This window comes from Sinohyriopsis cumingii, chromosome 9 (genome assembly GCF_028554795.1).
Source record: "Sinohyriopsis cumingii isolate HCF-2022 chromosome 9, ASM2855479v2, whole genome shotgun sequence".
NCBI lineage: Eukaryota > Metazoa > Mollusca > Bivalvia > Unionida > Unionidae > Sinohyriopsis > Sinohyriopsis cumingii.
In genome coordinates, this window is record NC_142969.1 from 58552218 (window position 1) to 58565767 (window position 13550).

Consider the following 13550-nt stretch of genomic DNA (forward strand, 5'->3'; position numbering starts at 1 on the left):
CCAATCATGATAAAAGACCACCATTGCACAATCTCCAACATGCTGAGTCATCATGGAAGATAGGATATCAAACAAGACCTATCTGATCTGCTGTAAAATGTTCAAGTTGACATGTCCAAAGGCAGTGGCTTTGTGCCCAAAATAGATCTGTCATGGGTGTTAACCTGGCTGAATAAGACATTGTTTGAACTGCTTTAAAGGGCTTAATTGGTTCACCTCTCATATTAGAGTTGCTTCCTACTCACACTTGTTATGGCAGGCAGAATTAGCAAGACACATGCTTCATTAGTGGACCGGAACTACTTTTGCAGTTCTGACAGGATGGGATAGTATAAGTCGTGATGGCCCCCAATTTTTATTGATAAGAACAGGCTCACATTCATAAAGAATCAGGCTTTCTCCAGCTATTATCTTAGAGATCTTTCGTCCCAAAAGACTCAGCTCAACTTGGTTTGACCTATAGCCATGGCACATTGGATTACCTTCCCAGATGATTCAGCCTGGTAGAACTTATAGCCATGGCACATTTGATTATTTCCCAGATGATTCAACAGATTCATAATGACACAGATTCACAACTTCTGCTGGATTTGCAATGTCACTCCATGACAGGTGGAGTCTCTTCTCAAGGCTTATTTTCAAGCTGTCTCATATATCATAGGGACGTGAGATGGCTTCTCCAGAGTAAAGGGATGTAACTCTTTTTCCATTCTTACATATACTAAGGCAGTGGTTCCCATTATTTATTTTTACCATGACCCAAAAATATTTTTTCTGAGCCTCACGACCCCTGTTTTACATTTTAATAAGTTTTGCCACCCTCAAACAAATTACTTTCAGCCCACCAGAACACTCTTGCAAAACCCGGATTTGGGCCACAACCCAGAAATTGGGAACCACAGTTCTAAGATATTATCATTAGGTAACATATTTGAAGAAGAAAACCAATTTTTTATAGTAAAATATTTTCTTTAATAATATTTTCCTGATCATAATACATACACATACACACACACAGTCTCCCCCCAGTCATACATCCATATGGAGAACTTACCTCCCACTTGAGCAGTGACAGAAGTATTCATGGGATTTGGTGTCAATCCCAGTATCTAGAAGAAATCTCTCTAATTGCCACCAAGGTGGGCAGATAACTTTTTAGCGTGGGAAGGCTGGATTTGCAAGATAGTAGTAGTTCTCATAAGGTATTAATGGTTGGTTAAGTATTATTGTAGAAACATTTTTACAAAATTAAATTGGTTTTCTATATTACAATCAGTGTTAAAGTTTTCTAGTTGAAGTTTTAATGTGCAGGTTTTCAAGATTACAATCAGTATTCAAGTTTCTGACTTTCTAGATAATAAAAGTTGGGATTGACAAAGAGGGAGTCACTTGTGATAAGAAATTCTTTTAGTCATTATGCACAGTTATGCAGTATTAACTTACTAGTTTGTATACTATACATTCAACTATTTTATCATTAATGAATTTTTCCATTTCAGACCACAAATTTTATAGGACTTCACTGGTGTGACTTCTGCGCTAATTTCATGTGGGGACTGATAGCCCAGGGTGTCAAGTGTCAAGGTACATGTGTCCAATAATAACATCCTGTTTTATTTAGCTTTCAAACACTACCATCCCCAGCTTTGAGAACAGACAATATATAGAATTTACTTTGTCTACCCTTTTCACACATATATATGCTCTTAATTTTCACACCTATTGCCACCAAACATTTATTTTAGTTGGATCTGTTTGATCAGGCTTTGTTACACACCAAGACTGGGCTGCAGAGCCCTCATTTCTACATTCTGGATGGAACACTAGTCCATTGTAATAACTCACTCATTCATCACGTCTCTGGTGGCACATAAGGCTTCAGTTAGAGAGCACCACTGTATATGATAGTCTTGCACATCTTTCTCTGTCATCCTACTCTTTTGGGTTGACCCCTCTTTTGTCTCCTATTTGTTCTCCAGTGGAGGGCTCTCCTGGGTGGTGCATCCACTGACATTCAGCAGGGACTGATACTGCCATCTTCTTTTCTTTACAATCTGGACAAGATATTTTGATTCTGTCCATTGATTTAGATCTTCATTTTGATCCTATTTGTCCAAAAGATGCAAAGAATCTTCCTCATACACTTGGTTTGGAAAATTTTAAGCTTTTATGCTATTCTTAATGTTAGCTTCCAGCATTGAAAGCCATACAGTAGCACTCTGGCATTGCTTTGGTAAATCCTCAGCTTGGCTTTGAGTCAAGTTGTTTGGTCTTCCATGAGTGTTTTCAGCCTACCAAAGGTTTGATTTGCTTTGCTAATTTTGGTTGTTGCTTCACACTCTCTGAGTCTCCATCTGTGGACAGTTTGCTTTCAGATTATGCAGATTCCTGTAACTCTTCCATTGGCTCATTACCATATTAATGAAACTCCCACACATTTGTTTTACTTTGTCTCACCTCTTCTAATGCCTTGACAGCTCACAATGCAGGAACTGAATATAGCAATTCCCATTCCACTACAATCCTTGGTCTCACCTCATCCAGTGCCATAATAGCTCACAATGCAGGAACTGAATATATAAATTCCCATTCCACCACAATCCTTGGTCTCAGCTCCTCCAACGCAGTGATAGCTCACAATGCAGGTACTGAATATAGCAATTCCTATTCCACTACAATCCTTGGTCTCACCTCCTCCAGTGCCTTGATAGCTCACAATGCAGGAACTGAATACAGCAATTCCCATTCCACTAAAACCCTTTTCTTACCTCCTTTAATGCAGTAATAGCTCACAATGCAGGTACTGAATATAGCAATTCCCATTCCACTACAATCCTTGGTCTCACCTCCTCCAATGCCAATTGTGAGCTGTCAAGGCATTGGAGGAGCTGAGACCAAGGATTGTAGTGGAATGGGGATTGCTATATTCAGTACCTGCATTGTCAGCTGTCAAGGCATTGGAGGAGCTGAGACCAAGGATTGTAGTGGAATGGAAATTGGGATATTCAGTACCTGCATTGTGTTTGAGATTAATTCACATATCATAATCATTTTGTTTGGGAGTTGCCAGATGGCAGAGTGGTCCAAGGCACTCACCTATACTGATCACTGCCACCTCACTTCTGGCTGTGTGGGTTCAAGTTTCAGGCATTGCCAATGTGAGTATGCAAGAAAGCTTGTCAGTAGGTTCTCATGGGTTGGTGGTTCTTACCAGGATTTTCCCAGGTTGTTCCTCCAGCCTGTCAGTGCTGAAAAATTGCATTAAACCACCCAAAATTGTTTGCATTCCATTCACATTTGCAGTTCAGCCATCATCTACTAATTTTTCGTTTATGATCTCATAACTGCATTCTGACTTTGCAATGTTTGCTCCCACTCATTGTCTTCTTTTATGTTCATTCATTTGGAACAAAATGGAAATGGTGTTCTGAATTTTTTAATTTTTTTTTAAAGATTATTCAAAGTATAGAGAACTATTGTTTTGTATTTTTTATATATATTAAAGTGTGCTTTAATAATGTATCAAATACATAAGATGCAAAAGACAACATAAATTCAGTCATGCTGCCAGGCCGTGTGACTGCTAATTGCATAAAGTTGACCATCTGTTACACGATTTCAAAATGTTTATGCATGATACTCGAAGTTGTAGTTGAAAGGCATCAGCCAACTGTTGCAGATCAGTACACATGCTCTAAAAATGTGCAAAAACTATTGCAAAATAAATATGAAGTATAGTATCATTTTCTTTCTATTACTTATTACTATTATTTGAAAGTTATGTTCTCTCTGTTACATATTACCATTTTCGGAAGTTGCAGTGTTCTTTCTATTACATATTACAGTAGTCCCCCTCTTATAAGACAACCTTTGTTGCAGCAGGGAAGTGGCCTTATAATGAGGGTGGCCTTTCTAGAGGGGGATGACAAATGCAAATAGTAAATACGTATGAAGAATGTCACAAGTACATCATTAAAAAAAACCCACATGCGTGTTGTGAAATAAATGTAAAACAAACTGTTTTTTCATTTTCAAAAGAATGTTATGAATAACCATTGATATAGTTTTAAAACTGTCTTTATAATTATGTTACAGATCACATCATCTGTCACTTTGTTGGTAACAGTCTAGAAAACAAACCAGTCTAGTCACAATTCAAATTATCCTTGCTATCATATCCCCTGCATATATCATTTAGTCTTTTGTTCCAATCTTCAACAACTTCATTATTAACATCAGCTGATTCTCCACTAAGGACAGAACACTTAATAATGTGTCACACTTGAAATCTGTGCAACCATCCGTTACTTGTGGTAAAGTCGTCATATCCCAATTCAACTGCCAAAATTGTTGCTTTTTCTTGTCATTCAAATCAGGATACAAACATCTCCTGGCTCAAACAATCTTCCTTTCTCCATCCATTTCACCTTCCCACTTCTGCAGAATTGTTTCATTATCTTTCACGATATTGTTATCTGAGTCTTTCCGAGATCAGTTTTCTGCAAGGATCCTCGACCCCCCCACCTCGATTAGTTGAATTACATTCACTTTCTCTTCTAAACTGAGAATTTTTCTTTTCCTCGATGACATGTTGATCTTTTTGCAATAAGTTATTCATGTTGCCAACTACAATACTGATAAAACAATTTTGTATACATCTAAACAAATTGCCTTGTGTTTTTAAAGAAACTGATCTTGTCATATGATTTGTTAGTTGCAGTCTGGTACCCATTTGTTGTCATACATTTCTTTACACTAAGTGAGAGAAGCCAAAATGGCTTCGATATGTACCTAAACGTCATGCAGATTTGACCTCGCGGCTGTTAGGATTTGTAATTTTGACAATTATTGTCAGTAGTAATAGCCACTCATTATCAAAGTGAACAAGCTCAACATCTTACTAAGGGAAGCAGTAAAGGCTATCAAACCATTTTCCTGCTGACTTGTGTATTGTACATCGATGCTGCCACTTCTCAGCTGTTACTACTGTTCAATAATTGTAATCTTAACAATTATCAGAGTGTCTAAACCAGACATCTTATGATAACACAGCAGTAAGGCTAATTGGATTACATGTACTTACCCTTTTATATGGATTAAAATTTGAGCATTTCTCGGCTTTATGGAATAAATGTGGCTTCTCGTGAGGCGTAAATGGTATAATTTTAACCTTAGTGGTACATGTACCTTAGTCAACACTTCTTTCATTAACGAAAACATGACGTCGGGAAACAGAAATTGGATTACTTAACACACGTTATGAATAAAATACTGGTTCTGGATACATATTAAAATAAAATGCGGCCGCTTGTGAGGGGTAAATTTTATATTATTGCACTAATATGCAGGTGGCATTTCGTGAGGGGTGCTTTTGAACACAAACTCGTAAACAGATTCTGGCCGTAAGGAGCAGGTGGCCGCTGGTCAGGGGGGCCGTTCAAGAGGGGGACTACTGTACTATTATTTCAAAGTTACTGTGCTCTTTCTATTACTTATTACCATTATTTGGCAGTTGCTGTGTTCTTTCTATTACTTATTACCATTATTTCAAAGTTACTGTGTTCTTTCTATTACATATTACCATTATTTGGAAGTTGCATTGTTGTAAAAGACGACATCCTCAATCCCTGCCTAAAAATTTGTAAATAAACAATATTCTGTTTGTTTTTGTTTGGTTTTTATCTTAAATGAGTATTTTAGTGTGATCAACAAATATTAAGAATTCTAGGTGCAGTTAATGCTTATTAAAGGTGATGTAATAATTACCAAGCTCATTAAAGGTGATGTAATAATTACCAAGCTGATTAATTATAGATCCTTGAGAAAACAATATATACATCAAGGAAAATCAGTTAATAACTTGAAACTGCAGATATGAAACACTTGAAATGGCAAATATGTCTGTAAAAAATACAATGCATAGCATGAAAATTAAAAAGAAAGGATGTACCAAAGAAATTTCATGATCTTTAGGCTTGTTTGAAGGTAAGGTCAGCTCACCCCGAACATACCATGTTTCTGACTATATTATAAGCAAAGGACCTCACAGTGAAAATAAATTGCACACTTGAATTTAACAGAAAATTAAATATTCTCAATAACACAAGACAGCATTGGTTATGGCTGTTATCGTTTACTGAAAAAAGTAGATGCAATTACTAGATACAAAATGCAACACACTGCATTATTGCCTACATAGTCCCAGACCTACAAAGTCTTCTTATCTAACTCAGCTACTGAGAGGGTGATATCGTAGTGTCAGAATGGTCAGTAATACATGCCGTTATTTACAGTGCATTACTGTTAGTGAACTTAAGTATATGGTTCCAATTTTAGTGTGAATATTGTGCAATTTTGTGTGCTTCCTGTTCTTTTCTTTACTTTTAATAGTGGAGGTTGTCATTTGGGTACGACTTGTATGATTCTTTTTCTCCTTCCAAACAATGGGATAAATGTATACCTATTAATGAGAAGCTGAAATAAAGTATAAATATAAATTTCCTAAAAGTGAGGTAAAATTGGCAAGCTTTTTATTTGTATTTGGAAGGCACATTGAGTTTTTACTTTATATTTAAGCCAAAGATAAGTTGTGCATAGAAACTGACAAACCTTTTCTGAATAAACATATACACAACTTTTGAAAAAATATTGGCTTATCATATAATAGACATTCCTGGTGATTCTGCATGTAGAATACCATTCTTAATTACTGTGGCATCTCAGTCTTTACCTGAGTGGCTTTTATGCATTTGCTGTTCAGCTGTCAGCCACTGTAACATCTTCTGATGCCTCCATTGTAGAGAAGCACAAGAAATTCTTCTCATCATCACGACAGTACTTCAGAATAGCATTGGTGTGGAGTGGATGGGTTGCATTTACTTGTTATGCATACATTAACTGTGTTACTTATTCTTGTTGATTTTCATCACTTACATTTTATATTGAGCAGATTGTGGATTTGAGGCGCATAAAAAATGCTCAGAAAAGGTTCCTAATGACTGTATGCCAGATATCAAGCATGTCAAGTCGTTATTCGGAGCTGATTTGACAACTGTAGTAAAAGCACACCAGACCCCTGTCCCAGTTGTGGTGGAAAAATGTGTCAAAGAAATTGAACAAAGAGGTAAAACATCATCAAGACGGGTAATATCTAATGTCAAAATGATTATTAAATCTTTATTGCTGATTTTACGTAAAGTTAAGTGTATTTTGAGAAATAATTAGTACTTTATTCATTAAATGCAGGTCATTAAAGTTATCTTTGTTTTTTCTGGATGGCATATATTTACACATCTTTCACATGAATGGTAAGTAGTATTGCATGATGACACATGCATTATAACATCATGGCTTATTCACATATATTTTTACCATGTACAGTTATTATGCATTCACCCTACCACTACAACAATTAGCACAATTTATTTATTGTTGTTTGACAATGGAAATGGCATATACCCCTCTCCCTTGATAACTTGCACACAGCGGGGTCCCAGAAATAAATCACAGCATAAGTGAGGGCACAAGATACTGAAGTACCTCTGAAAAACTGATAAGACATGGAGATCAACAGTGGGAGAATAGTGGTGGTGGTGGGGGGGGTTGTTTGATAGGTTGAATACCTATTTTATAATCAACATATTGTGGGTAATTACCAATAAATAGGTATTTCGAATGAATTTTTCACCCTTTCTTTATGAATTACTTTTATTTTCAAGATAACCAATCTTTGAAAGATTGTTAATAACAGTACTCTAAGAGGTTTTCAATATACGTCGGCAAAACAGCTTGTGTATTACATCTCTACTTTGTGCATTTGAATATGGATACATTCCAGTGTTCCATACATGCTAACCATTATGCTTTTTGCATAATCATTACGCTTTTTTCACTAAATTATGCCTTACGTGTAAACATACTCGGATTGTGCATTTTCAGTATGTCCACCTCCCAAAAAATTAATAACTTGTTTTCTTATTTTAATTAACATCCCATTAATCTTTCAGACCGTATTCTAGAAAAGATGGCTTCTATGTAACTACGACATAAGAGTACACTTGTCCGTAGCTTTTTATGCACTTTCCTAACAGTATTATGTTCTATTTGTAGCAGCTGCCCTATTTCCAAGAAACATGCTTGTTTCTACTTTCAAACTTTTGATCTCAGTTTCTATTTATAGCAGCTGTATGGCTTAGTTAGGAGAGAACAGACTGGTTTTCTAATTTTTAATCTTTGCTTGCAGATTCTTTGTTCTAATTTATATCTGGTACAGAACCAGTCTGTAGGTATTTGGCGCTAAAAGTTAAGTCAGATTTATTCTTGTAGATTCATGTGTTAGAACAAAAATGTTTTTCAGATGGATATGAAAAAAACAAAAAACCGATTCAAAGATGAATACATGAATTACACAATACAATGTTCCATTCTAAGGCAGCTTTGCTCCCACTGCATGCAATGTGGAAAGGATTTTAATATTGGTCATGATGGTAAAACAAAGAAACCTTGAATTAGCTCGTTTTACTGACTTCAGTACTAAGGTAACTTGTAACTTCTTTCTTACAGCAGAACTAATAAATGCAGAGGCGTTATTTACCGAGTTCTTAATAGAATATGGACTACCCCTAGCAGTAGAAGACTGTAAAGATCCTTTTTCAAATGTATGTTTCCTGATTCCGAAATTGCAAAAAATGTTCATATGCAAGAACAAAATCATTTAATATTGTTAGGTGTTTAGCAGAAGATGATTTGCTTAAAATTGCAGAAGCCATGAAAATTGGGCCGTTTAGTATTGCAACAGTGATTATGATAACAAAAAGTTGTACCCAGTGTATGTAAGAGACTTTGACAACGAAAAGGGCAAATTCGGAGTGCTTTTCTTTCATTATGACAATTAACAGTAGATTCCACTAGAGAAAACCTTTTTTTATTTGCTTGATAATGCTTTAAATAAGCATAAATGGGCAGAACTGTATGGGGTTTTCAGCTAATAATGCATCAGTGATGACTGGAATTCATAAAGGAGTTGCATTCTGTATTTTGAAAAATGTATCCTCAGTGTACATATCGATTGTCCCTGTCATATGATGCACCTTGCTGCAGGAAAGGGTGCCGATAAATTAGGAGAATCCTTGAAGTACCAAGCTGGCATTCTACCTGACAATGTACTTCATGTGGATAGAGCTGATGTGCATGGCACCTTATTTCCCAGCTAAAAGATCCAATGACTGGAAGATATATATTTCCTCTTCTTTGTCAGGTTATGAGAGGAATATTGGTTCTTTACCATTCTAATGCTGACTGAAAGATTGTTCAGTATTGTTAAAAAAGATAAAACTGAATTCAGATCCAGGCTCTGTAGCCCAGCACTTGGTTCTCTACTGGTGTGCAAAACATTCATAATCTCAGCTGGTACAAAGTTTTGAACTGCAGTATGAGAGACTGTTGCTTTTTATTGCTGAGAATGCTATATTTGAAAATCTGAAGCGGTAATTGATGTCAAAAGACCAGAAGGGGTAAATAAATCATTTTGTACATACGCTCATTGAAATTTATTATGTTATATGTGGATTACTCTTTTTCTGCTCAGATTACTCTTTTTGTCCACATGGAATATACTTTTTCTTTGCCAGGCATTGGCATTTATGGTGTTCTTGTTGATTCAGACCAAAACTCAGTTCTTTTTATAAAAAAAACAAGATTGAAAAAAAAGCCAGACAAAACTGACTGATAGGCTAATGCGCTTGACCAGTCAGCAGACACTGAAGTGACACACTTCAATCTGCCACTTTCCCCAGATAATTATTTAGAAACACTACAATAGTAGAATGGCTTGTTTTATTGCATTGTAAGACATTTAATTTGTGAAAAGTGTGTCTGGAGCCTTTGTAAATCAGATAGTAGATACCCTGATAGACGCGTTGGCAATGTGAAATTCCCCAAGCCTCATCAGTGCTTGCAGAAATGTCTGAAATGGATCAGGGGTCAACATTTTATTGTCAAGATCCGTTTAGTTGGAATTTATTTATTTATTTTTTATTGTTTACAATGGCTGCTACAGACTACTAAACACTTTGTAGAGATGATCATTGGTTACACTGGTACATTAATATATTTTTAGTTGACTGTTCATTACATCCTCAGTATTGTGGGTGCATATCAAGGTGAGTAATCTTCCATGTCAAAACTATGTCATTGTAACCTAAGTTTCATGCTTCAGTATTTTTTTGTGTTTTTTGCTAAATCCTGAATATCTTGAGCCCTTTGGTTGAGAAAGAGTAACTTAATTAAGTGCAGGTCAGTGTGACGTAATATTCATGTTTAACTTCTATACCAGTCTGTATATTTTTGGCTACTCCAAATGTGGCAAGGGGATTCATTTTTATGAGATAGCATGATATTTTTTAGCAGCAATAAGTATGAGATTACTGTATATTTGTCTAGAAATGGGGAAGCAGTACACAGATTAAATTGTCCTTACAAAATGAGTCAAGGTTGATGGAATCTTAAAATGTTGTGATGAGCAGTTCATATGTAAATAATTCTAAGTGAAAATGGTGCTGATCTGATCTCCAATATGATCACCACAGCAGCCATCTTGAAAGTCTTGTTATTGGTGCTCCTCAACAGAAAGTCATGTCAGCATGGGTTTTCACTGGAAGACCTTAAGCTATCTAGTTTGTCTTAAATTTTAATTGTGTTAATCTCATATCCAACACTTGTTGCCACAGTGACAGTCCTGGAACTTGTAGCAATACGTTTCCTTGATTGAAAGCCATATCAGCATTGCATCAGAAGACTTATTATGATGTCATAGTAGTAAACAGAAATGCTCCTGGTCTGACATTCTGTATGCCCACCATGGCCATATTGTAATTCTTGTTGCTGCTCCTCTTCCTAAACAGGAAGTCATATCAACACAGGGTTTTCACCAGAAATCTTAGTATGAGATATAGTTGGTTCTGAATGAAAATGGTGCCAATCCAAGCTCAAATATGCCTGCCTCAAAGAACGTATTGAAAATATAGTCACTAATTCTCCAGAATGGATGGTTATATCAACATGGTGTTTTCCAAAAAAGTCTCTAAATGGTACCAAGTTTGTCCTAATCTTACATCCAGTATGGCTGATTCAAAATTCTTCTCACTGCAGAATATCAGAGATCGTTTGAGCACTCTGCTGTTAAAGAAGTAGAGGTCTTATTTTGAATTCCTGGAAATTCTTTTGGACTATCAAGTTTCGGTCCCTATTGGGGGATTCTTGTTTTGCCTCACCTGGTCATAGACCAGAAGAGTTTATGTGATAACCTGTTGTCCTTCATGCTTCCACCTCTTAGCACAAGTTTATTATTACTTCTCTGCCAAAACTACTTAGAGGAATTCCTTGACACTTTACACACACACACACACACACACTCTCATCCCAAGGTCTAGTTCGTCCTGCATGAAAGTAGTGCTTTTAGACTTCCAGTATGGCTGTTAAGCAAATATTTTGAAATAGTTGTTATTGCTACTCCTTCTAAATGGATGATCATATCAGAATATGGCTTTCACTAAAGATTTGTTTTTATTTCTAGTTGGTCCTTAATGAACACACCAAATATTGCTGCCATATTGTTATTGATGCACCTCCTAAACAAAAGTTGTATCTTCATGGCCTTTTCACCTCAAGACTTCTTATGGTGTGCACTTGACCCCAAATGAACATGTACATATCTGACATCCAGTATGGCCACTATTGTGGCCTTGTAGCACTATAGAAAATCTTGTTATTGCTTCTCCTGAATGGATGCTTATATTGGCTTGTGATTTTCACCAAAAGACTTCTTATATTGTCTAATTGATCATAAATGAAAAAAGTTGTAACCACTGTGGCTGCCACAGTGGCCATCTTGAAGTTCCTGAATGGATGGTCATATTGACATGTTTTCACCTGAAGGCTTTTAATGATGTCTAGTTGGTCCTAAATGAAAAGGATGCATATCTTACATCCAAGTATAGCTTCAATGATGGCCATCTTGAAAATTTTGTTTCCACTGAAGAATATTAGACATGGTTTCAACAGTCAGCAGTTGAAAAGAAATGATCTTATCTTGGAATGCTGGAAATTCTTTTCATCAAGTGAAGCTTCAGTCTCTTTGAGGGACTGGTGTTTTATTATTGGCAGTTAACTTGCTTAGTGTTTGTCTTTGTTTATCTATGTCTCTCAAGTAGTCACGGTAATTTATCCCAAGTGAAAATGTGAATATGAAAGGGTTCATTCAAAACTAAATTGCTGACTAATATTTTCTTTTATTAAAATCATGTCTAGATTTGATATGATGAGAGACATTCAAATTTTCACTCTCTTTTATTGCATGCTTATTAATTTTCTTCTGCAGGCCTGAATGTGGAAGGTTTATACAGGGTAGCTGGTCTCCATGATGATGTGGAAGAAATCCGAATGGCTTTTGATAAAGGTACAGACATTCAATAGAATGAAACCTGCTTAATAGGCATCTGCATATAAAGTACATCCTCTTTGAGAGGAAAATAAATTGTGGACCCTTTTCCTAATTGTCTTATTTGCCCAAGCATTATGAGAGATAGGCAGCAACAACAGCAGTGGCATCAGCAGCAAATTTTTTAACTCGATAAATTTGATGAATGCAGTTGAGAAAATGGGTTCCACATATTGTAAGGCATGTTTTGTATGCTAATTTTACATGTATATACAAGAGACTTGTCAGTAAATGACAATTCTGTGGTTCCCTGATGATTCTTTATAGGCAGGTTTCACAGGAGTCCAACACCTTATCAATAAAATACAATGAAAATTTGTGACAAAATAAAATAACCTTATCTGTACTATAAATAAATAATATCGAACTTCTGCAGTTCCAAACATCGATAACTTGGAAAAATGCAAAAATCATTCAGATTCCATTGCCTTATTCAAGTTTGGTGATGTCTTCATTTGATGAAGGGTGCATTGTATTTTATTGAAGCCAGTAGTTGGTTTGCTTTGATGAAGGGTGCAGAACATTATTGAAGCGGTCACAAAAGGCCACCTTTGGAAGATGAAACAAATGCCTGTTTGTTAATGTGATGGCAATATTAAAGCCCATGGCAAACATGAAGAATAATTGTACAGAAGAACAAAGTATGTTTCGGAACCGGTAGCTTGTCGACATAAACAAGTAGAAAACAAATTTGAGACCTATAGCTTATGTTGACATGTTAATTTTTTTTTATCCCAACATTGACATAAGCATGACAAGTTTTGTGCGTTTTCATTGACATAGGTGGCTTTTCAATATAAGTGATGTCAATGTGACTACTATTTTCCATGGTATAGTTGCTACAGACCAAAGATTTTAAGAGATGATGAGCATTAAGATCCCATCTCCAATCAATGAATTTAAATACTGACACCAATATAACTTCACAAACCACAAAATTCAATTCACGTACAAGCAATAATATATAGATTCATAATGAGCAATGCATCTTGCCATAAGGTTATGTGAGTTTAGGGTGTGTCAATGCATCTGGCATGCATTGACAGTCATAAGG

At 35.9% G+C, this 13550-nt stretch overlaps 1 protein-coding gene across 1 annotated transcript in view; it reads left to right on the top strand.

Moving 5' to 3' along the window:
* Positions 1-13550, top strand: part of LOC149791889 (N-chimaerin-like) — a 99827-nt gene that overhangs the window by 52073 nt on the left and 34204 nt on the right. The window contains exons 9-11 of the mRNA XM_089970395.1: positions 1500-1584; positions 6950-7123; positions 12377-12454. Of these exons, the coding sequence (XP_089826521.1) occupies positions 1500-1584; positions 6950-7123; positions 12377-12454 (337 nt within the window). The remainder of the gene's footprint in view (positions 1-1499; positions 1585-6949; positions 7124-12376; positions 12455-13550) is intronic.